Raw genomic sequence first — 26,256 nt, forward strand, 5'->3', positions numbered from 1 at the left:
CCGCCGCGCTCGCGAACAATCGCCTTTTGGAACGGCAACGAAACGATCGGGGTTTTCTTGCGCATTTTCGCGACAAGTTCTCGATATTTTATAGACTTCGTAATGATGAATGCATTTTAATTTGCGCATGTTAATTTAACCGAACCAACGGAGTCAAAATAATACCGTTTTGTGTTAAAATAATAATAAATTTTTTTCGACACACATGGTAGTTGAAAATAAAAAAAGTTATTTAACTTGAGGTATCGCAATTCAATATTAAGTAATAATACTCTAGAGAGTCTAGAGAATACGGTATTTATGTTTCTGGAGACACAAATGGAGTAATGTGCGGGCGCTCGAATAGCTAACGCGCGTGCGACAATGAAAACAAAACACATGACCCTCTAAACCTAGCAAAACCTCAATTTCACGAATGTCAAAATAGACCTTGAACATACGTGGAACGCATATATACGCGCGTACGATAAAATTTACATTTTGCGAAAATGGCAAGGAAGAATATGTTGCGACACGTGCAGCAAATTTAAAATTCAGGGTGTGCAAAAGCAGAGGAAGGAAAAAGGCGTGCTGAAGGAAAATGTAGCCACACGAGAGGTTACGTAATATATGTTATGCCGCGGATGTCTGCGCGAGGCGCGCTCTTAATCTTGTACTTACGGAAGTGCGAAGATTAGAAAAACGCCGCGCGCGATCGCATCCTCGAGCACACGAACAGCTGTGCTTGCCGACTATGTAATTTAAACGTAAAAAAGAGACCTAGAGTATAAAAAGGCTGTACTTTTTACACAAAAAATTTAGACGTTGCGTTCCCGAGGCAATGTTCATGTGACCGCCGTCGCGGGGAAAGCGAACAATTAGCGTTGGCATGGAGATTTTCTATTAAATATTTCTGGTGTTTTATATCTGTAATCATTATACATATATGTACGAGTACCGATAACATAGAATATGCCATTTATATCTCTTTTATTACATTTTTTTTTTATCATAATTCGTAACAACCACATCTTTTCGTACCATCTACCGTCTTATTAAAGATTAGTGATTACCTGTTAGGGATATTGAATAACTTCAAAACTCTCTCTCTCCTTCTCTCTCTCTCTCTCTCTCTCGTTATCTATTTGCTCTCTAACATAAGGAAACTAATCAGACATAGGCAACATAATTGCAATGGAAGGCTGCAGCGCAATCGTAAGATCGTGAATGTTACTCGGAAAATATAATATTTCGCGACTTACTTTTCATTCCTTAAACAATACTATATTATTTATCGATACATAGAATTTATCGTCCGTACCATTTGCTAACAGTGCTACATTTTTTTTGTCTTTGTTTTCAAAAATGGTCTGTGTGCGCGCATTCTCTCTCTCTCTCTCTCTCTCTCTTCTTTTCTCTCTCACACTTGTAAATTGTTATACATGAAGAGTTTCTTGAGATATAATTCTATACCGTTTGTTTTGGTACTCTTTGTATACATCATATGACTATATTGGATTAATATTAGTTTACAATTAAAGTAATAGATACACGCATAAAGTAATTGGGTACATTATATCATTGCACATTCATATGTGTATATATATTTTTTAAATAAGTTATAGAGATTATAGAGATTCAGTACTTCTCCTTTTTTATTCGCAGGGAATTATTATTGTTACGCGCATTATATACATTATTCTATGGGTATATGGCAACCGTTCTTCCGTTTTTAAAGGGCCAATATACCGTCTCGAACCGTAAAACAGATCGAGAAACCGGAACGAAATGTCTTCGTCCACGCTCTCTACGTTATACAATAATCCACCTGTCGTTAATCTGCGTTAATTTAACGAATCATGAGCTCCATCGTGGCACGTGTGTACACGTACAACATAGTTACACGTATTACACCGACACTACTGTGAATATTATGTGGCTGCGTTATGAAACTAATTAGCTTTTCTTTGAGTGTCAAAATTATATTCGCAGCACACGGACGCACGTCACTCAAAACGCAAGATTTATGTGAACTGTAACGTGTTGCGTGTCTTAAACGCCTTGATACAAAGCTTCCCGAAATTGTTTAGTCCAAACTTTCCTTCAACGTTGGTACTTCCTCTTTAGAACTTCCTCTTTAAGACAACTATTGATATCGGAAAGCGTGCGTTCTTTCATGCCATTTTTATGTTGTCCGCTCGAATGTCAATCGCTAATTACGTAGTTAGCTCGAATCCAGATTATCAAAGTGAAAGTTCGACCGTTTAATTAATTTTACTCCATATGTTTTCTAATAGAAAGTCACATCTGTATAATCGTCTCCTCCCTTCCGTAATTTGGAGATTTTATGCTAGAGAAACGTATACACACTTAATTTGCTCTTCCGGATCTTATTTAAGTTATTTCTATATTCTTGTCTCGCGAGAAATATTGCACATTAATTAAATCAAAGGATTTTCGTAAGGAGAAGTTATGTTTCTGATAACATTTCTCTCTCTCTCTCTCTCTCGTTGTTGCGATCGCTCTAGAAAGGCTTCCGGGTTACGGCTATAGAAACGGTGGAGATTAACGTTACATTGTCAACTATACCGCGAACACTGTATTGTTATGCCATGAATCTCGCGTAAAAATAAATACCCGGAGAATTGTTAGCAGCAATTGATTGCAGATCAGATTCACGTCGTTACAAACTTATATGTTGTTACATAGATATTTTTTTACACCTGTAGTAGTAGTAAGAAAATTTATAACCAGTAAGCGATTAATTGCAATATTTTGAATTATGTTCACATTGTTAACTTCTCAATCGCATTGTTTAATTACTATCCCTGCGCGATATATATATATATATATATATATATATATATATATATATCTCTTCCCGTTATAAAAGCACACGAGGCGTGCCGGAAATTTTTCACAAGCTCCGGAAATTTTATTCTTAAATTAAATCGGAGAAACATTGGTTTATATACTTTTATATCGCGTTAACTTATATATACATATATGTTTTGCAGCCTTTAACGCAATGTTTCTCTTAATTAATCTCGAAGCTTCCGCGATAAAGGCAGGACTTTCCGAGGACAGCCACCATTTACGTACAAATCTAAAAGAAATATCCTGTGTATTATATTAAATTGGTCAAAATGCACGATGGTATGACCGGTGAGTGCGATTATATATACTTCTTGCGGCGATTTACGTATTTGCGTAGCCTCGAAGGGGAACACGCGTGCTATAATTCTATAAAAAGCTCTGGATTACGATATGTAACGTAAATTATTTATTCGATCATGTTTGGTATACATTACTATCTGCCACGACGAAATGAAGTAATACACATTCGTTTCAGCGCTTCGCTCTCGCATTGACTAATCCTAATGTCGATCAACTCTTAAATGATATCATCCGTCAGTATAACAGTCACAAGCAACGCGTAAATTACAACGTATACTTATCTTAATATTTCTGTTCTATTATATCTTAACAATAGGCTGAGAACCTATCAGCCTTGAGCACATTTAGAACCTTACAGAATTCTTGGCTTGTAACAACGTGCTTCTAAAAACAATTATTTAAAAGCGATTTGGCAAAACTATTTAGCATTTTAAACACCAGATAGACGCGAGAGTGATTTTGCGAGCGCTGTATAACGTGTGGTGTCCTCGCAATGGTAATACAAAAAGCTCTTTGTCTGATTGAAACGTCTTGCTTTTCATAATCCAGATAGACTACGATTATCATTATTACTTCACGTTGGCCGTACTTTCTTTCTTCAACACTAGTAATTTTAAATTTGCTCCACTTGGAACTAATACATACCGCGACTTGTATTTTCAGTGCTTCATTCGCTCTCGGTTTGTCGTAGCAAAATACAGTCGCGCGATAAAAAAGCGCGAACTGCAACAAAGCTTTCTCCGATGATCTCATTTAAGGGCGATCGCGTGCATACTGAGAAGAAGCAATCCTCAAGGAAACACACGTTTTACACTCTCATCTACGTCACACACCTCCTGTCACGATACTCTGCCTTTATTTTTTTTTTTCCTAAATATTACATGTCGGTCTCACAAAAAGAGTGACTAAACTTAATCTTTACAGACTTTTTTTCACCTGTACAGAACATTTCTCGATAGGGACAACGATTATATTATTACAGAGCTTAATTTTCTTTACAACTTGTTCGTTACTTTAGAACTCATATATATATTACCTACGATTCCTACTTAATTTATACGAAGATATAATAATGCTTCTTCCTCCAGGGATGGAGTAATAGATAAATAATTTTCTATTCTTCTCGATGGCCCGATCGGTATATGCATATGACACATTTATGTATATGGCGATGGAGATAATGATGATATAATCTGCCGCCTATTTCCAATTATTCAATGCATACATGCTAACATCGAAGCTATACTTTTTACAGAAATAGGGAGTACCATCACATTTCGCGAAACACGTGAGTTTTATATATATATCGTATCATTATAATGAGCTTTCGAGGCGTATAACGCATCGCGTATGATCGTATTAAAATATTGTAAATGAAATTAACAAGTTGCGTTATATAATGAGTCGTTTATAAAGTGTAGTATTTGCAGAGACGATTTTCATAACATTCTTTATAATTGCACGTCTGACTTTCTCACAATTTTTCTTCTTTTTGACGTAGAAAAGTTGTCGAGGAAGCAAACGCGAGCAAAATCGTAATAAACATGTGACAAGTATCGATTCTCTTTCGTTAAATGTTCAAAATCCAATTCGCATCGCGTATATAATCTCCTCTCTCCGCATTCTTTCCCAGAGTCATTGTAAACACGCCGGAACCACGCACATAACTTATACTTATCCCATCCTAAAATCTATACATGCAACGTTTAACTGTATTTATGCTTTTTTTTCTCTTTTGCTTAGATACACGAACGCCGTTCTGGATCATACGACGATAGGATTACGCATATTTTGAGATCACGCGAGCTGGAAACGTCACGTCTTGGCACAAGCTTCCGTGAAGAAGAACTTGCCCAAAATCCGTTTTAGATACACCAAACTCAAGCAAACCTCGACACCGTGGCTCGAAAAGCTTTGCGCCGTTTCAAAATGCGGGGAATTTCAAAATTCCCGAGTTGAATTTGTGAGTATCTTGCGCGCATTCTCTTGAAAATTTCAGCACCGCGACCAATCGTTGTACAAACATTTCTATTTACAAAGAAATGTGTCTGTTGTATGAAAAAAAAATTTTTCTTTATTACGTTAAAATTACGTAACTTGGCAAGTTACAAGCATAGTCAATGATATTTGACTTCATAAATGTAATACGTACAAAAAACATTTGGTAAAATATGTTGCTGCTGTTTTTTTACAGACTTATGTTTTCATTATTTTAGAAAACTATCTTTTCCACTTGTTCAAAATGATAACATTTCAATCAAATCAGTTTCCGCTAAACAGAAGGGCGATTCTATGATAGATTTTTAAAAGACTGACTTACGTCGCCGAAGATCAGAGTAGCAATTAATAATTGGGGCGCTTAATCTATCTTTGGTTGGTGTCCATTGTCATTATTGACGCTTAAAATCGATCCCTAATCTAGCTTATTAACTAACGTATGATCGACGACAAATTCGTCCGTGTCATACGATTGCCTTAACAGCTAGGGACTAGAAGAACTCTTTGACATTGGAACCTGACCTTTTTCGCAGGATTTGAAAATGCGTCAACGAAAAATTTAAAACACAACTGAAACTTACGTCTCTATAATCGTTTAAATACCTTAGAATTACTTTATACAAGATATATATGTATATATAAGTATATGATTACATACAACGGGCTATATATTACAATTAATAGAGATCTCTCTGCATACTCACGTATACGATAGAAACCTCGCATAATCATCCCATTAGTACAACCTTTATCCTAATCTTTGGTGATGCTGCTTTTCTGCCACAAGTCGGTAGCGTTACGTACCGACCGAAAAAGACAAAAATAAAATAATAATGACGAACGTAAACTTACATCTAGATTTCACAGCGGGCTATCGCTACAAGCACTTACAGATTATTCGCGATTACTATTACTGCTTACATGAGTATTGTTGAGGACTAGACTTTGCTGATCTGTTTCTTTTTCAATGGTAACAATGACTAGTTCGGCCAATTTTGAATCAATAAGCGATAATCGTACGAAATGTTGCGGTTCCGCACATGCAGGATGATAATCCGTCGTTTATTATAACTATCGACAACCTTCTGAAACATTCCGTTGCCGATTCTCGCGAATTTTTTCTCTGTACAGATTAGTGACACGTACATACAATACTAGTACTACGGCCTAGCACCACACGTCATAACTAGTACAGATACTAGTTATATGTTCACCGGTTAAACGACTAGTTAGGCCATTTATTTCTGCATACCGCGATCAACTTGCGTAACGCGGACTTTCCTACCCCCTATGTAACGTACAAATTATCACAACTATAATTATATTACAACGAAACGTTCGAGCGACATTGACTTAGGACAGATTGTTAGGATGACCCGTGTTAGGACGAGGAATCGGAATCGGGCGACCCATCAAACGTGTCTTGAACTCCCGTCTCGGCAATTTTCTTCGTCGCCGAAATGTATGCTCCCGACCCTGCGTCCCGCGTCTGCTCAATTGTCAACTGAACGTACTCTCGCATGTGACTCCATCGCATTTACCACATTCACACTGAACTAATATTACACACGCAACGAACATCGTCGTTTCTAGAATTGTCGATAATTCACTGCTATCCGCACACTATATCTCACAGACTCTAACCGCAGACTTTATACGACCTAACAAGCTAAACGAAACGGAGAAACGGTACTATCCTTCTATATGTCAAATTATTTTCCCTTTAATTATTTAGTTTTTTTTGCAAACAATATTGTGCACGAATACTAACGAGATGTTTTGTGAAGTGTTCACCTGCAAGATTATTATGCGGACGATCATTATAACGATTGGTTCGAGGATCGGAAAGAAAAGTAACGCTCAATCCCAAGTCACAAGTAGATGTGAGAATCCCGGTGATTAAAAAGGGAGAATAATATTCACGGTTCTCGTTTTGAAGATATCAGGCAAATTATCTTTTCAGTCTACTAATCGCTCAGCGTGCGTTTGGAGATCAATATACTGTCTTGTAAACCGAATATTTTAGTCTTAGTTAATCTGTAATTCTGTTTTATTTTTCCAATTGTAACAACGATTGGTTCAGCCAATTTTGAACCGACAAGCGACCGCACGAAGTGTTACGGTTTCGTATATGCAGGATGATCATCCGCCGTTTATTATAACTATCGGAAAACTTCGAAACATCCCGCAGACCCTCGCGAATTTTCTTTCTATATAGATCAGTGACACGTATATGATATGGTATTAGTAGCCTATAGCTATATTGTTCACTTCTTGGCGACTTGTTGCATACCGCGATCGACTTGCGTAACGCGGATTTTCCTACCCCTATGTAACGTACTAATTATTAAAACTAATTATATATTGTAACGAAACGATCGATCGACGTTGACTTAGCGACAGATTGCCCATGCTACTGCGAAGAGTCGGAATCCGAATCGGCTGGCGCATCGGACATCTTTTGAACTTTCGAACCGGCGCGTGATCTCGGGGATCTTCTTCGAAATCACCAAAACGTATGCTCCTGGCTTTCCGTTCTGCGAATGTTCAATTGAGGACAAGACGTACCTCTCGCAAGACTCTTACCGCATTTACCGCATTTACACCGAATTAATATTATACACACAACACCGCCGTTCTAGAATTATCTAGACCTAATTGTTAACCTAATTGTTGACCTCATTCTTGTCGGCACGCTGCGCTGTCTCACAGACTCTAACCGTAGACTCTAAGATAATGGTTTATAACTTAATTTATAACTAGTATCTACTAGCGACTAGATAACGGTACACAAAGATCATCTATAAGCTCAAACAATGAGATATGGTCGTGTCTATAAAATAATGATATCTAGGTCACATTGCTCTCTGATCGCGACGACGACGTATTTAACGATATATCTTCATTTTTGGGTGGTCTTCCATTTCAATAATTCATGAAAATTCGATGCTAGATTTAGGAACGGTTCTTGTAATTAAAAGTTTTTAAATATTTAAATGAGAACTTCAGTTCTACGTATAATATGCAAGTGAAAAAATTACCGTCTCTGTAAAAAAAAAAAAATTTAGGTACTAGATAATCCAAATGATCTCTCGAATATAGGCTAGGCAATTACGCTATCTTTAAAAAGTACACAGCACGCGAATGTTCTTTCATATCGACAATTTCAATTAAGATTGCCTGTCGATGAGGATATCGATAAATCTTGAAAACCCCATGAACTCATTTCACGAACGCAAAGCTTTCCGTCGCGAGTGCTCTATGACTTAACAAGTTAAATGAAACGAAAAAGCGGTATTGTCCTTCCATGTCAAATTATTTTTTCTTTAATTATTTAATTCGTTAACCACTATGTTGCGCGCGAATACGAACGAGATGTTTTGTTCGCCTGCCAGATTATTTTGCGAACATTGATCAGAGCGATTGATTCGAGGATCGGAAAGAAAAGTTACACTTAATCCTAAGTCTCAAGTAGATGCGAGAATCCCGGTGATTAAAAAGTGGGAGTAAGGGAATAAATGTACCAATGCCGGGACACTTAAGACTTATGTCTGGACACCTTTATCGTTTTAGTTTTTAAATAAGCATAAATAATTAAAATCAAAGATAAAAATATAATACGAGAAAAATATTTTTATCTTTGATTCTTTGATTTTAATTCGCGTTACAACTTATTTAAAATAATAAAAATGTCCAGAAATAGGCACGTGTCCAGACATAAATACATTTACCTTAATTTATATATTTACAAGTCTCGTTTTAAAAATGTCAGGCAAATTATCTTTTCAGTCTGTAATATGGCTCCGACTATGGCCTCACTAAGCATATGTTCGAGGATTAATATGCTGTCTCGTAAATCGAATATTTTAGTCTTTGCTGATCTGGTTCGGTTCTTTTTTTTCAACTGTAACAACGACTAGTTCGGCCAATTTCAACCAATAAGCGACCGCACGAATTGTTACGGTTTCGCACATGCAGAATGATTATCCGCCGTTTATTATAACTATCGGCAATCTTACGAAACATCCCGTTGCAGATTCTCGCGAATTTTCTCTTTATACAGACTAGTGAGACGTACATGATATAATACTAGTCTAGTATCATACATATAACCGGTATAGATACTAGTTATATGTTTATCCCTTAAATGACTGAGTTTAACGGTATGTGAAAATTTCTATACCGCGATCGCGACTTACGTAACGCGGATTTTCCTATCTTTTACGTAACGTACTAATTATTACAACAAAATGACGATCGACGTTGACTTAGCGACGGATTACCCATGTTACTCTGTGGAGTCGGAATCGGAATCAGCCGGCGCTTCGGGCGTTTCTTGAACTTCCGGCGTGGTCTCGGGAATCTTCTTCGCAATCGTCGCCGCAACGTATGCTCCCGGCCCTTCGCCCTGCGTATGCTCAATCCCCACTCTATAATGTTTTAATAATACAGTATCATCTGTGCGGTAACATCTGAGACCAGCAAAAAAGGATGCTAAATAACTAGATGAATCGTCTTCTTATAAGAGCATCAAGTGGTGCATAATAATCGAATAATGTATAGACATACTGAAAAAGTTCCGCATTTTTGCTTTATATGATTTCTCTAATATTGGAATAATCTTTCTAAACTCACCTGTATTCGTGACGCGACAAATTTCGGACGTACTTTTCTGGGGGCGCGTCACTGTCGCTGTTCTGGAGGCTGACGCTCCTCGCGGTCGTATGGGACACCTGGGTCGCCGGCATCGTGAACTCCACGTAACAGTATTCTGAGAGATTTTCGGGGATCTGATCGTATGAAGTGAGAGCCATACGGCAAACCAGCTGATGCGTCGTATATGCGCCTGGAAATAACCGCAAATAACTGAAATTGGACGAGAGCCAGCAGAATCGTTTGGGTGATGATTTGAACACGCGGTATATTTAAACCATTCCGCGTGATGGTTCTACCCTTATGCAGAACAAAAATATTCTTGCGTTTAGCAAATGTATCGTTGAAATTTCCCGAATCCTTTTTCTTCAGTTCACAAAACGGAATAAAATAAATGGAAGTTTCTTTAACATTAATTGTAAAATAAATATAAGAATTAATCAGTTTTAACTGAATAAATAGAAAAGTATAGGCAATACCTTGCCCCTCTTTCGGCAGCCTGGGCATCCTCCATACAATGGCGCGATGTTGATGCTCGTATTTCGCCTGACCGGAAGTTACCTCCATCAGCTGCGGTTCTAATGTGTCGACGGCGCCCAAGAATCTTTCGATACCCTTAATCTTTCCCGTTCTTCTGTGCGCCGATTTCACCGAGCCATACCTGAAGTGTTTCTCGACCCTGAAGAGATAGATCCAGCACTCAGGTATAGGAAAGCGAACCATCACGTCTTCGCATGGTATTTGGCCTAGTTTTCTAGATGCAAAACCAGGCACGAGAATATCTGCTCTCAACTCCACCTAATAATAAACGCATAAAAAATGATGTAGTCTCAACAAACACATCGTTATGAAAGTTTGCCACGTGTTGTAAGAATAAAATGAAAAATAAAAAGAAATTTTAACAAAAATTTTATATATAAAGCTAGAATTTTATATAAAGATAAATTTTATATATAATATTTTTATATTAAAAAACGGAAATTGACAATACTACCTAATATAACAGATAGAAGCAAGATACGATGATGGCTAAAATCAACAAGTCTCCGCTTTTATTTAAATACTGGAAAGTTTACTGAAAATATGAAAGAACAAACTTACTTTGTTCCCAGTAACGCACATAACAGCTTTTAGCTGAAGCGGTAGTTCCCTATTTTTTGGCGGTCTTACGCGAAACCGCATCAATTCAATGTAGCATGCATCAGGCGGCTTGAACCTTAGAAGATATATGTTAGTAGGATATTTTTTAGTTATAAAATTATTTTATAGTTTTGTAGTTAAAACATACACGTTTGTTAAAAACGAGCCAGATTGTATTAATTTCTTAAAATAAGGATAATTTTATTCGTCATGAAGAAATTTAATCCTATCACGATTGTCATGCTTATTCGTAATTGCGAACAAGAACTTGTTAGAGTTATTAGCACTCATTCGTGGAAAATCGCATTTATCGTTTTTATTGCCCTAAATACCTACTTTATTATCCGCGATTTTTCATACTCGTCCTGCTGAACGCAGGAATGAAACTCAACGTTCTCTAGGCGAATCCATTCCTCCGTTACGACGGGGATGATATCGTGCCTACCAACGACTTCTTTACCCTGTCGCCACATATCATTTATTCCTAATTCTATGTCGGGCATACCTAAACAATGAATTGAGTTTGTTTTATGCGTAATTGTAACGTAAATTATAAGAGAGAAAAAACGCGTGAAATATATTTAAATAGAAATGTTTTTTATTTAAATGTATTTTAGAATATAGCACAATATATTCGCAATTGCTTAGATATTTACCGGAAAGGAAACCCAGGAAGAAAAGACGAACACGTGCGATCTGCTTGTCTACGTGACCCTCCGCGTTCTGCTCGACATACACCTCATCCACGACTGTTACCTGGACCTCCTCCATTTTGTAATGTAAAGCCCGATCGCGATGAGCCGATAACCTAAAGAGAGCTTCTTCGATAGCGCAAGAAAATTGTTTCATGATCTCGTAACATTGGGAACCAAGTTTGAATAACTGAGAGATCTGTAAGCAACATGAAATATTTAACAGAATTTAATATGAATTGCGGCTTATTACATACTATATTAAGTTTGTATATTAAGCTTGTTATTATTATATAGTGTTACTATAGAAATTAATAAGCTTTTTACGATAATTACGCAATACATACAGATATATTAATCGCACCGATTGACGTTCATTTAAACGTGTGATTTGTATCGAGAAACTAAAATAATTTACCTGAGGTGCGTGTTCGACAGGAAGACCCAATTTCTTCAAATCACTTCCAAACTCTTTGACGCCTTGATAATCTCCTTGAATAGCGTACGCTGCGAACTGGCTGAGTTTGTTTGTGATTCTTTCAGCCTTCGTGACCTGACCAGGTCGCACGCCAGGTCTCTCTTTATAGAAGATGTATTGCAATTTTACAGTAAAGATCTTCCCGTACTGATCGAATTGTTGGGCGCCAATGTCTGACACCGAGTAACAAGCGAGCAGAGGTAATTCTTGAAATGGATCTCTGTCGTCTTTATTGTTGGACAAATGAAGGATTGGATTGTCACCCTGGTAAACCAGCTTGACGAAGATCTTCTTCCAGAAACGTTGCCCCGTGATCTTCTTCTTGTTTGGCTGTCGCAACTGCATCTCCCAACCGTCGCCGGTGTAAGTTATCCTCGGGAAATCCTCGAGCGGTTGGCTAACGTCTTCGTCGAACAAGGGAGTAGGCGGGGTTTCCTGAAAAAAGAGAAAAAATTATAACTAAAGATAGTTTCAGGCGGTTTCAGGTTCAGTAGGTTAAAAATAAAAAAAATAAAATAAGCTAATAAACCACAAACCTTGTGGTGTGTGATTATTCTCTGTATTATAACTTAAATAAATACGTTAATAAATATAAACATTAATATGTCAAACATGTGTACCTGTAATAAAGTCATCTTCAGTGCGTTGATACAAACAACGGAAATTTGAACACACAAATAAGTCGCTAATAGAGTCCGAAAAATACGAACGCAAGTTGTTACAACGCTTAAAATTTTTGTAAGTATAGTACTGCAATTTTCTTGGCTAAACCGTTTGGTGAGTCTTGGGATGTAGAGATTGTACCGCTAATTCTTAAAATTGCTACGTCAAGTTTTCTTCTAAACAAAGAACTGGAATAAACCGGAAAAAATTTAAGTAATGTTGAAATTCTAGGTATAAGAGTCGAAAATAAAAAACCTATACAATTTAGAATCATGAATTTATAATACATTATTGTTAAATTTAACAATGTTGCGTTGCGAATAAGAGGAGAAAATGACAACCGTACCTGAAAATCGGAGAGCGACTTTCCACAAGGAAACAGGAACAAAAAATTTGTGTGTGTATCATACGAAGGTTACTTTGTAAATAAGAACGTTGCATGGAGAATGATAACGAGAAAGAAAGAAGGAGTAGGGATGGGGTAGGATTGAGACGACGTTTTGATAGGATAGATGTAGAAAGAGGCGGGTATTAGGAGGGGGGGGTAATAATTTAAGGATATATAGAAATATATGTATCTGAAAGTAACTGCGCGCGCATCACTCTGCTTATTTAAACTATGACTTTATTTTTTTATATAAATAATTTCTGAAACGGTTTTTTTTAGCGAAGAACAGTTCATTACGAGGTTCATTATGTAGCATTTAAACACGATCTCGTCAAATTCGTGATTTGTCATAAGACTAAAAATGACGGAAGGAGATCCGCTTTTTTCTTTATGTCTGATATATGTGTGTTCATGGATTCTGATTTTTAATTATCTTTTTATTCGTCTTACGTATGAAATTTCAATATAACTTATTTCATAAATCACATCGCAATGTAACAATCTCAGATACCAGGATGTCATTATTTTTATTTATTTCATTGTCTTTTTTATAAAAAAGGTACTTAAGCCTGCTAATCATAGGAATTATGAAATTTGTAGGATAACAATTTTTTAATAAGATGTTAATTAATTCTTTTAAATTCTTTTGATGTAATGACTCTAGTTTTTGACTATAACAAAATTTTATAATCTTGAGGATTAGCGGCGTAATTGTAAACTCTATATCCCGAGACTTATCAAATGGTTCAGTCAAACAAATTGCAGTACTATACTTGTAAAAATTGTAGGAATTGCAATAAATTTCAAATTGCGTTCGTATTTTTTGGACTCTACTAACAAATTATTTATTCAAATTTCCGTTGTTCGTATCAGCGCACTAAAGATGACCTTATTTTATTACAGGTCGAAATATTTGCCACATCATTATTTATATTTATTTAAGTTATAATACAGAATATAAGAGAAAACAGAGTAAGAAACTAGCTTGGTTTATATTAACCGATTTTATTTCCTCTCTCTCGTAAAAAAAAAATATATATTTTACTCCATGTATATATAGAATTCTCAATCAATATGTTTGCTGCATCTTATAAATATTGCGTTAACTCTTTTATATTTATGCTCTTATAATTAAAGAACGAATAAACAAAAGCTGTGCGTGAAAATGTTCATAGAGAAGCACAATTTAAAGCAATGCGGCATTCGATGGTATAATTTAGTGCAAATACCTGAGAATCCGTTCTAGCCATTTCGGCTGTTTGTGCAGTTTCGGATACCACGGCGTCTTGCGCGATTCCGGATTTATCGAAGGGATTAAATCGCGGCGAGGAATCCGTATACGCGGCGGTCTGCGGACTTTTCGGCGGCGGCGCTAACGTAGGTACAGGTCCGCCTTCCGTTGTTGTCATCTGATCTCCTTCTTTCGGTCTAAGAGATAAATAGAGGACTGATTAAATATGCATTAATGTTAGAAATAGTATTGGATTCTTGAATCTAACTGTGCCGCCAAGTTAAGCCATAGCGTAAAAGTCCGTAATTCTTTGACATGCTACTGAATATAATTTTAACGACCAACATCAGAAATAAATAAATCTCAAATTTGTTTATCTATGATTTAGCAAAAGTCAGTAATTTTTTCCTTTGACTCACTTGATAAATACACTGAAATCGGGCCCTTCGTCCGACTCCGCGGACTCGGATCTTTTCACTTTCGTATCTGGCGGTGGAGCCGTCATACTCAAAAAAGAATCGAAACCGTCGGATTCTCCAAAACCGGTAATCGCCGATCCACCTACCGACGAGTCTCCCCAAACTGAAGGGAAAATGGTTATTGCAGTAAATAGTTAAGTACAAATATAAAGTTATAAGCTAGCGTTCGTCCACCTACCGTCGCTGGAGGTATCCATAGCGGTTGGTCCGCCGCCGAAGGGATCCAGGAAGGGATCTTTACCGTTGGTTTCCGGTTCGGCGGCCTTATCAAATTTCGACGCGAAAGCATCGAATGAGTCGCCAGTATCCTCGATCGCTTTCGTCGTAGCGGCAAAGTTATCTAACTCTTCTTCGGGCCGGTAAGCCTCGTTTCCGGGGAACTCCGTTCCAGGGGTTGGACTGGTGGAGATCAGACCGCTGCTGATCTCCTTGGTCGTTTCTCCGAAATCACCCAGTAAGTCAGAGGCAAAAGCAGGCTGCGTGATCTCCGACGGAGCAAATAAAGGCTGAGCTGCAGCTGCGAACGGTGCAGCCGCAGGCGTGGTTTCGGCTACGCCGAAGGGCGTTGCCGTAGTTATTGTGTCGGTCATAGAGAAAAAGTTTGCATCAGCAGCGATGGAAATCTGTTCTGTTCCTATAAGAAAAATATAAAGTTACAATATGCAAAATGTAAGATATTAAAACAATATAATATTATTCTAGATTATAATTTTTCTTGTTCATTGTTTTTCCATTCACAAGTAAGAGAAGAAATCTTTTAACCTTGGAAGAGTTCAGCGGTTGCTGTCGACACTGGTTGAACAGGAGCAGGTTCCGCAAGGTCCAAGACAGTGCCGGATTTTTCGACGTCCGTTTCTATGGCTGCGAACAGAGTCGCAGAGGTCATTGAAGGCCGCTTCTCGCTACTGATGATATCTTCCGGATATTCCATTTCAAAGGGAGCTTGCGCTTGCGGGACCACCGCCTCCTCGCTCATGCTCGCGAAAGGATTATCCTTGGTGGTGGTGGCGGTTATCGGGGCTCCGGTGACAAGACTGGTAGTACCCGTGGTGGTTATGGAAGTAGAGAAAATATAGGTTGAGGTGACATCAGTGTGCGCGTCAAAAAGATCCATAATATCTTGATTCTTCGGCGGCTCGATGACCTTATCGTCCGAGATCAGATCCGGCACGTTGCTGTCGACGTCCAGAAGATCGGCGAAGCTGTGCTCCGGGGTGGGTGACGGGGAGTGCATCAGCGTAGGGCTGGGCGTTCTGGTTGCTTGCAAACGATCCAGAAGGTGGTTCGAGGTAGCGTCCATTGCTCCCGTAACCGACAGTATTAGATCCTTCGTGTTCTTAGAAGCTGGTTGTACCGGTGGCGGTATCGGTGGTGGTTGCGGCCTCGGCGGGGGTGGCCTCGACGGCGGTGGCTTTCCGTTTCTCGACGGAGGTGTCGCCGCCGGAGATGGCTGCGGCGGACTGACGACTGTCGCCGGTTGTTTCTCGGCCGTCGTCGTCGTCATCGTACCGAACAGGTCCACGCTCGCGTTCTCGGACGTGACGAAGATATTAGATGACTGGCTAGTGAAGACGTCGGTTGCTGGCGTATTTGTGTCGGTGGTCGCTCCGAATCCGATGTCCGGAGCGGTACTTTCAATGCCAAAGGAGGCGAACGGATTGGTAGAGTCGACGGACACTGGTGGTTCGTACGTTTGCCCGCTGCTGAAATTTAAGAAAGGATTCTCGCCTGCGCCGGAACTTGCCGAATCGGTGAAATCTTGAAGGAAAGGATTGGAAGCCTGCGGGGGCAAGCCGCCCCCCGGCTCCGCCGCGTAATCATCCATTAAGAACGGATTTCCGCCCTTGGGATCCATGATTGAATTAGCTTAGAAACTCCGATCAAGAATTAACTGTAACAATTGTTGAGGCTTGAGCAAAATCTTTTGAACTGTACTTCCATCAGAATAGAATAGATTAATTTTAGACTGTTTATGTCTATTCTATGCGGTCTAGGCAAATATTTCTTGGTACAATTTCGATTCGCCATTCAGTGTAAACATTTTTCGAACTCTTCCATTTGATCGTAGTATGTAGAGATTATTGATGACGTATGTAACGAGTAGAGAGTAAGCATTTAAATAATCTCTCGTACAGTTTCAAAAGAGATAGTTAACGCGCACATCTATGTTGAACGGCTTACAACAATCACATAGTCAAAAGATTACTCTAAAAGTTCTGAAGAAACGGAGCTGTATAACGACTGACGGTATTACTTCATCAGTTCAGATTCGAGCAGTTTCAATTCGGTCCGTCCAGGCTCGATAGTAGCGAAGCTAGTGTCGAAGGGATCCACGTCGTCGTCCAAAGTAAAATCTTTATTCTGCAGCGGCGTCAACACTTTGTCGCCGGTATCCTGCCCGTCTAAAGACAGAAAGTCTTTAGACTCCTTTACCTCGTCCGCTCTAGGATCGAAGTCGTCGATTTCCGGAACTGTTGAGGCAACGACAGGTACCACGGTGGGTAGATTGATGGGTAGATTAGGACGCGGCGGTGGTTGCTGAGGAATTTGCTGCAACTCACTCTCCAGTATCTTCAGCTCTGCTTTTCCGGGCAGGATGTTCGTCGCGATAGAAGTGTCGAAAGGATCCAAATACAAGATCTCCTCCTCTTCCGCGATAGGTTTGCTCTCGATCCTAGGTGTCAGAGGTTTCGCGTCGACCTCGACTTCCGCATCCAACAAGCTCTCTTGCCTCTGAGGTTTTCGTTTCGCGATCACTTCCTCTTCGACCTTTTGTATCAGCGACGATTGTAGCTGCGCGAGCTTTAGATTGCTCGGCGCGACCGAGGTGGCCGTGAAATCGCTTTGTCTCCTAATTGGTTCTGCGGTAGACCTCGGATCGAAGTCGTGGTCGCTCAAACTGTGAGGCAGCTTTGACTCCTGCCTCAACAATTCCGATTCGATGAGTTTGAGCTCTGTTTTGCCCGGCGCGACGTTATTGACGAAACTAGTGTCGAAAGGATCGACATCTACTTCGTCGTCCTCTATCGGCAACGACTCTTCTATGGATTTCTGGGAATAATACGGTGTCAGCGGTTTAGAGGGTAGTGTCTTCTCCTCTTCGGAAGTCGCGAGAAGGTCAGGTCTCTTCGACGGCGTCGGCAGTTCAAACGCGACGGTCTTGGTCGGAGCGAGCTCGAGAACTTCCGGCCGAGAAGCTTTTCTCTCGAAATTCGTCGGTGTCGCTTCGATCTTCTCGTCTTCCTCGAAGTTAACGTCGAACACAGGCTTAACCGGCGCGGATGGCCTAAGTGGCGGTGGTTTTGCGGGCAATGGCTTTACTGACTCCTCATCTTTCCTCGGATCGAAATCGCTGTCGTCCTCGACGTAGCTGCTGGATTGCTCGCCGAGCAATTCTTTTTCTAAGACCTTGAGCTCTGTTTTGCCGGGTGGAAGCTCCTTTATCGCGGACGTATCGAAGGGATCGACGTAAGTGATTTCCTCAACAGGCGCGATCGGTTCGTCCGCCAACTGGCTAAGATCGGTGGTCGAGCCGCCTAGCAGATCCTTCTTGGATGACAGCGAAGTATCATGATTGTCTTTCTGCAAAGTATCACGATGGGCTTTCAGCCGACCAGTTTCGTAATCTCTGATTAAGCCAGCGGGATCGGTCAGTGATATGGATACTTCCGAGACGGGCAGCTCTTCGAGCTCCTTCTCGATAAACTTCAGCTCTGTTTTACCTGGTAGTATGTTATCCGCGAATGTAGTGTCAAACGGATCGGCCTCGTCGACGAAGGTCGCTGCCTCGAAGCTGGCCTCAATTATCTCCGTCTGAAAATCGGTCGTTTCAGGCTCTTTCGCGGCGAATGGATCATCGGCCTCCTCGAGACGAGTCGACTCATTTGGCGTGACGTTTAGATCAAATTCAGCGTCATCCAAGTCGGGGATCTCCTCCAAGACCGTCTTCTCCTTCAGAACTTCGAATTCGGAAATATCTAGCGGACCATTTGATGTCTTTTCAGTGGTCGTCGAGGTTGTACCCTCCTGAACGGGTGTTGGAGTGACCGGACTGACTGGCCTTGGAAACACAGGCGGTAATTTCGTCAAGTCAACCGGGATGTCGGGCAGATCGCTGTCGTCATCCAGCAAAGTCTTCTCTATTTCTGTCGGTTCCGCTGCAACGGCTTCCGCCGACGACTGTTCCGCCTCGTCAAAGTCGTCCAACAATAGATCCTGCTGGATTCTAGATCGCCTGCCTTTGGTGATCTTGCACGTGCTTACATAGTCGATCCTTCCCGATAACACCTCAACAGCATTGCCTAAGCTGACTAGCTTGTTGCCCTTTTTATCGACCGTACGGAGAACCTTGTCGGCGTTGGTGGTGTCGAAGGGATCGTCCCCGGCCTCCTCCTCGGTCGGGCTGTCCGGTATATAAGCTAACTGAACGTCGATATTCTGAAGAACGTCGACGTAAGTGGTGTCGAAGATATCCTCGTCGGCAGAGTCCTCTTGCTCATCCTCGTCCTCCGATACTTCTACGAAACCGTCCTCGTTGACAAACGGTTTGCCCTCCTTCCTTTCTTGACCGTCGATCTCCGGCGCGGCCTCGATTGGGTTACCCTCCTTGTCGAAGCCCACCCACCTCTTTGACGATGATTTGTCCTCCTGCTTCGCCGCCTCGTCCGGTTTTTTCTCTTCCAACGGTGCCTTTCGCTGGAAGAACGAGGTAGACTTTATCCGATCGAGGTCATCCTGAGTCTTCCTCAAGACCGAATCGACACCAGCAGTCAAAGCCTGGAACTTCTTCCACTCGTCAGATCCGGTACCTTTGGCCGCTTCGCCGGCCTCCTCGGCTTTCTGTTGGGCCTCCGCCCGCTCGCGCCGATAACGCTCGAGCTCCTCCGGATCGAACTCCTCTTCCTCCGCCCCCTTCTTGCCCTTCTTCGGCTTTTTCTTCTTCTTCAGGCCCTTGGCTAACTTGTGCATCCTCTAAGACCTACTGTGGTGCGTGAGAGGCTCCTGCAAATAGAAATATGGATTACTGCGCGAAAATTTCATTAAAAAAATTTATTCTATAATTTGTGAAGAATTTATTTCTCTAATAATAGATCTGATAAAAATTTGCAAGAATCACTCTCTTGGTTTTTTGGAACTAAATAATTAATTGTGTTTTTTACAATCAGACTGTACAATCTTACGAATAAATGTACAATGCAAAACTAAAATTCTATTCTATATTTTGGAATAAATAGATAATTAAGATTTCTTCTCGTTGTGCTATGTTCATATGTAACTAAGACGCTATAAAAGTGCTTTAAAAATCATATGGAGTCATTGGAAAGAAATCTACGTCTCGGAATAGAGAGTGGCAATGCGGGATCATTGCCAAAAGAGGCCGATCGATCGCAGTGCAGTAACCGAATGTGTTTTTCCCCTCATATACTTGAGCCGTTTGATAAGCGAAAATAGCGATCGGTCTAAATAAAACGGAATATACTTAAGAGTTTTTCGGAGATATGCTCCACGGACGACGTCTAACTTCCGTACAAATAACCTGCCAAACCCGTCAAAATCGTCGGAGAGGTACACACAGTTAAAGCTTTGTATAGAAACCCGATAGATTAAATTCGCCGAGAGAAATGTTCGCGTTACATTTTCAGAATTCCAACGAGATATTTCCGTCGTATTTCAGTGACATTCGATGACTCGTGATAGATTCGGTAACAATGCGATGTACATCCCAATGAGAGAACGGCTGGAATCCTACATTATTGAACTATAACGCGCTACGCAAATGTCGAAATAACAATTCACAAATGGTTTCTCTAACGCATCTCATGTTATTATCCTATGTTAAGCTGGATATCACGAATGCATTTTGATAGCGTGCAAATCATACACGCTAACTTTTATAATAAGCTTATGATCTTACAACACGTGCGTATTTGCATTTTAATTGAACACACACCGAACTTTGCGAGTGTCGATAGAATTTAATTAATATACCGGCCGGCGCCGGCGTGCGATGCAGCAGCGAATCATCAATAATACGATAAACGTAGTACAGTATTTTCTATTTTAAGCTATATTTTCGAGCGACGAGCCTCGCCTCGGGAGAAAAAGCGTGAACTAAAGTGCGTCCCTTGGATGGAAGAGGTATTACGCATATTAAAGGGGATGGAGGATAAAGCGGCACCTCCTCTCGGTCGTAAAACTCTCAAATGTGACACTTTTGTCTTTTGTACGTGACCCACGTGCCATGCATCGCTCTCCGCGACGGTGAGAGCACCTTGCTTTTACACGCACGAACCCCTCGACGTAGTTAGGTTTTCGTCACGGGTCGCCGAGCAACTCCGGCTAGCCCTGGTCCGCGCTGTGGTGATGCACACGTACGTGTTTATATCGTATGAAGAGTTCGCGTACATGTGTGTCACGAAATTATAATCGATACGCGAAAGAAGAAGCGAGAGACCCACTGATCTCGGCAAAGGAAAGTTTCTTCTGTACTGCCGGCATATATACTTTGTATTACGGAATATCGCAAGGGTATCGTGTATGCTGTTAATATTAACTATTAGTATAGCGTGTTAGATTGCGAAATATATAAATTAGATTGTAAATCTAAGCTTTAAAGCAAAAGCGGCGAGCAATTAATGTATTCAAACTGAACGTGAATCGTTTTTTTACGCCTCTGTTCTAGTATCCGCAGAAAATGGTCGAAGAAAATGGTTGTCAGGAAACCTTGAATTGCCGTCTGCACATAATAGATGTGCGATACTGTCGTATTATGCGCGAATATAATGGAATACGAGATAGGAGTAAGAGAAAATATAATAGTCAATATATATAATAGCACGAGATAATCTAATAAGAATAAAAATATATATATAAATATTTGATAATGGAAGGTCGTCGTGAAGAAATGTTTTAAACTTCGCGATAACGCTTAGGTCAAACCGATTCCTGTTAGACGTTCTAGATTAAAGCGATCGACTATGGCTTATGTCAGTGCCTCTTTCGCCTCTTCTGCACAGCCAAACGAAAATAAATTATGCATATCATAAATATTTGATACCCCTGGAAACACTCATCTCTTCGTTAATTAAAATCCAAATGGCCTATCCGCACTTATCTTCGTCTGCTGGACAGCATTTTTCTGATACCGGTCGATAAATCGATACGAGAATCGATATTATTGACGAGCGGATGCAAAACGCGACAAGATACTTCGGAAGTAAGAACAGTACAAGGTCTTCAATAATAGAGACACTATTGGGAAGTATACAGTATAATTGGGACGCAATTATTGTTCATTACTAAAAGAAGCTTAATTAATTAGTTGACATTTCTAATTCATATATTTACATATTACGTATCTGTTAATATGTCATTGTTTAAGTCAAATATTGACATAAATATGTTTATTTAATGCTTTTCTGTATTATCGCAAAATATACATATATAGGTATATGTATTATAATAATTAATGTGTTATACAATTTTAAAGTTTAATAACAAATAATAAATTATAAGTGCACGAACTGTGTGCTGAAAAATTATATCAGATTTTCCGAAGAACAATTCTTAAATTCTGTTGCAAAGAGTTATTTCATGAGGCAAGATCACGGATAAAGAAAACAAATAAAACGGCACGTCTACAGTTTTATAAATAGAAAACTTTCAACTATACGAAGTCTGCGAAAGTCGGCTTAAAAATTGGTCGCGATAATGTCGTATGCAAAAACTTGTTCTTTCATTCAAACCACGAACAACGTATTTTCCTAAACATTAGACACCGGTTTTATCGTTAATTTCACCATATTTTTAATAAGTTTCAAATACAGAGCAGCGACCGATATTTCAGGTTACCTGAGCGTGAAATAATAAAGTGCTCGATAAAATATTTAAATAAAAGTAGGACAGGAAAAAGTAATCTGGCGCGCAAAGGCATTATTGAACGATATTCGCGTTAAAAAGCTTTGTCTTACTTTATTATTTAATTAAAATCATACCGTCATACACACACACGAAAACATTCACATTCAATGTGAAATCAATTGCATCTGTCATATATAGTTATTGCAACTGATTGCGCCGATTGCCTAAAGGCAGCGTGTAGTAACTAAAATGATATCCCTCGGGAGCTTTACCAGCAGTTGTATGCACCTGTCACTTACACACGCTACTGATTCTACGGGAAATCTGTGTCACGAAGTTCCTGCGAATGAGAGAAACTTGAGCATATCGCGATTAAATCTCATTTCTCGATTGTGTACAATTTCGCCAGTTAAACAATATTCAAAAAACGGATAACGACGTGAACGCGTCTATTTTACATGCTTATAAAAATTCACCTTAATACATGTATTATACCACTTGTGCAAGAGAGTTATAAAACGAGCATGTACAGTTATCTGCGAATTTTTTTCGGACGATCTAAAGTAATTTTTTCTCTATGCAGAATAACGGAGCACTTACAATTTGCTGCGCGACAACCGCGAGAAACATTTTTACAAAAGAAATGTGACGAATTCGAAAAGATATGGAGATAATGCGCAACACACGCGGCGACGATAAAAATCAATACTCTATAAATGCCAGCGTTAGCGAGAAGCTGATGGCTAAACGCTGCCCTCGCGATGCAGTCGATCACTGGGGGACAAGGTGGGAAACGAAAACTGCCGAAGACGGCCTTTCCTGCACCGTGATCGATCACGGTCTCCTAAGTCTCGTAACTCGTTTGCAGTCCACCGCGTACTAGGTCTTGCCACCGTGAGTCGTCACCGCGACGACGCCGACGGCCACATTCATCAAGACGCACCAGGGGACAGCGAGAAACGCGCGAGTGCTCCGCCGCATCTAATTTTATCTGCGCCGAAGAAGTTCCGAAGGGAGCGGTGGGCGGCTGGGCCGATATAATTCGTACTTTGCATTAAAGGAGTCTACGAGTTAAATTCCATTTCCAGTAAATCACCGAGCGGCGTCCGCGACACACCGTGACATTTCAGTTCCTCGAGAGCTCTGAAGGCGGACATCTTCCCTCGTATAAAACTTTTCAATTGCTCGAATCGTTAATCTCGGAGTACGCTATGAGTGCGAATTTTTAACTCTAAAACACAAATTAAGTCCCCTTGCACAATGCCAGGCAACAGGCAATAGGAACAAGGACTGGAAATCAGAAATCATGCATAAATGCAGAATAAACAGTGACACAGGCAATAGACACGGAGTTTCCGTCACGTTGGAAATTCCGTGCCTATTGCCCGTTGCCTGGCATTGTGCAAGGGGCTTTAAGCACGCTCGAGAAACTGGAACCAGAAAGCAACATTTTTATTCCCACCCTTTCTCTAATAGTATTCCGATAAAATGGCCAGTCACTGGAATAGGAAGTATATCGTTTTAAGCGACTATCTCATAAATCAAACTGAACGTCCTTGAAGCTAGCGCTACCGATATTAGGAGTCGAAGAAAAGATTAAAGGAAATGTTGCAGGTATATGAAAGCAGTGCGATTTACGATCAACATCTCAATTGGTCTTTTCTTATCCTTTCTATTTTATATCTAGAGCATCCTACGTAAGACGCGGCCGCGGCGCGACCCATCGACTTGCGGCGACATTAATTAAACGCGCAACTAGTATAATCATCGGATACCACGACGGAATTCAGCGACTCGGGATTACGTTCAAGATTAAGTAAATTCCGTTTGAAATTGCAGATTGCAGCGTACGCGTCTCGTCCTAGTCGCGAACGCGTGGACAGAGCGCTACCTTCGTATTTGGAGCAAAGCGATTCGCGTAATAATAAGTAGCGATTACGTGTATATCGGACGCCAAAGTGACGACGTGAGATTGTGAGATCAATGAACAGAGCGGGGAATCTTGCAAATTCTACGGAAATAAAATAAATGCGGCGTTCAAGGGCGCTGCGCGATCAGGATTACAGAGAGAGAGAGAGAGATAGAGAGAGATGCCGGAACGGCGATCAATCCCAGCGAAAATGCGAGAGCGCCCGCCGTCCACCGGGGGTGGCACCCTTCGTCCGCCTTTCGGCGGCGGTGGCGACGGCGGCGACGGGGGAGGGAGGGAATCGTGTGCGATACTCACGATTTCAGCCTCATCAGCCACGTTGATACGGCGCACATTTTTTCCGCGTCATCCCGCTCGACTTGGGTCGCGGGTCGCGGCTCGAGGAGGTTCCGGTACTCGCAGCCGGCGTACTCGAGAAGAACGACGACGAGGACGACGGCGGCGACGGCGGCGGCGGCGGCAGCGACGTCGACGGCAGCGGCGGCGGCCGCGCCGGATGCCGAAGATCGAACAGACAGGAAGTTGGAGGCGACGAGTTACTCGAGTAAATTATTTTCCTTATTCTCGCTGGGAACGAGCTGCGACGACGGCGACGGCGACGGCGACGGCGGGCGTCGAGAGAGACGCGAAGGCCCTGCCGAAAGCGAAGGCGACTCACCTCGTACTCTCCTGCGGGCCGAGCTATTTTCAGCATCGATCCGTTTCCATCGGCGAAGAAACATGCGCGCGGCCGCGCCACCCACCACCCCCGGCGATGACAGCGACGGCGGCGACGGCGACGGACGGCCGTCCCCGAAGAACCGACGGCGTTTGCCAAAGCGACGGAACCGCGGCCGACACAACGTCCAAAGGGCGATGGGTGGCAACTGGAGGATCGCGATACCTAGAACCCGATATTATAGTACCAAGGGATATATATATATATATATATCGGGAAGCGAAGAACGGGAATCACATATGACTTATTCTCTTTAATTAAAGGATTATTTCGTAAAAATAGGACACCGATTTCACGCGAATTTAAGGTCCATATCGATTAGAGTATAATTAGCCCTCTGATATTCTAGTTCTTATATCATGGATTGTGCGAATCGGGGCGGTCTAATAATAAATGTGGTGCATATCGTTACAGGTGTCGGAAACGTTCCTATACGGCAAGAGAATATCGATAAACGGAAAATATCACTCCACGGTACCGTGACGTCGACGACATTATGCCAGCTGCAGAAACTACACTCTAAATTCAAGTGTTATATTTTAACTAAAGCTCTCTTTACACATTTCCTGTTTTAAATTACGTCACTTAACGCGATTGAACGTATTAACTTTTAATTTAATACGATTAAAAGAGCATGTAAAAAGAGCTTCAGTCAAATGTGTCGTCTTTAGACGTTTGTGCGTATAAAAATGACGACCTTAAATTTGCGGAGTATCCGCGCTCGTATGCGATCGCATCCCTTATTAGCAAAATTGCATGCGTTTCGGATTGCAAAATGCGTCCGCAGAACGCAACGATTTGCGTTTGTCTTATTTTAAAACATTGCGACAAGTTTCTCATCAAGCAACATTATGAACGATAATATCGCGA

The 26,256-nt window shown here is 40.8% G+C and overlaps 1 protein-coding gene across 1 annotated transcript; it reads right to left on the minus strand.

Moving 5' to 3' along the window:
• Nucleotides 1-3,239: 3,239 nt before the first annotated feature.
• On the minus strand, nt 3,240-26,134 carry LOC143896085 (uncharacterized). The gene is made up of 13 exons (XM_077403640.1): nt 24,966-26,134; nt 17,131-19,879; nt 15,641-16,744; nt 15,057-15,512; nt 14,819-14,981; nt 14,398-14,596; nt 12,058-12,552; nt 11,604-11,838; nt 11,284-11,452; nt 10,909-11,023; nt 10,287-10,605; nt 9,790-10,000; nt 3,240-9,584 (listed from the first exon to the last, which is right to left on the minus strand). Exons 2-13 carry the CDS (start codon nt 19,844-19,846, stop codon nt 9,443-9,445), a joined length of 6,324 nt encoding a protein of 2,107 aa, XP_077259766.1. The 5' UTR covers nt 19,847-19,879; nt 24,966-26,134; the 3' UTR covers nt 3,240-9,442.
• Nucleotides 26,135-26,256: the final 122 nt, after the last annotated feature.

This window comes from Temnothorax americanus, unplaced genomic scaffold (genome assembly GCF_048541705.1).
Source record: "Temnothorax americanus isolate GAGA-0224 unplaced genomic scaffold, ASM4854170v1 Scaffold1, whole genome shotgun sequence".
Taxonomy (NCBI): Eukaryota; Metazoa; Arthropoda; class Insecta; order Hymenoptera; family Formicidae; genus Temnothorax; species Temnothorax americanus.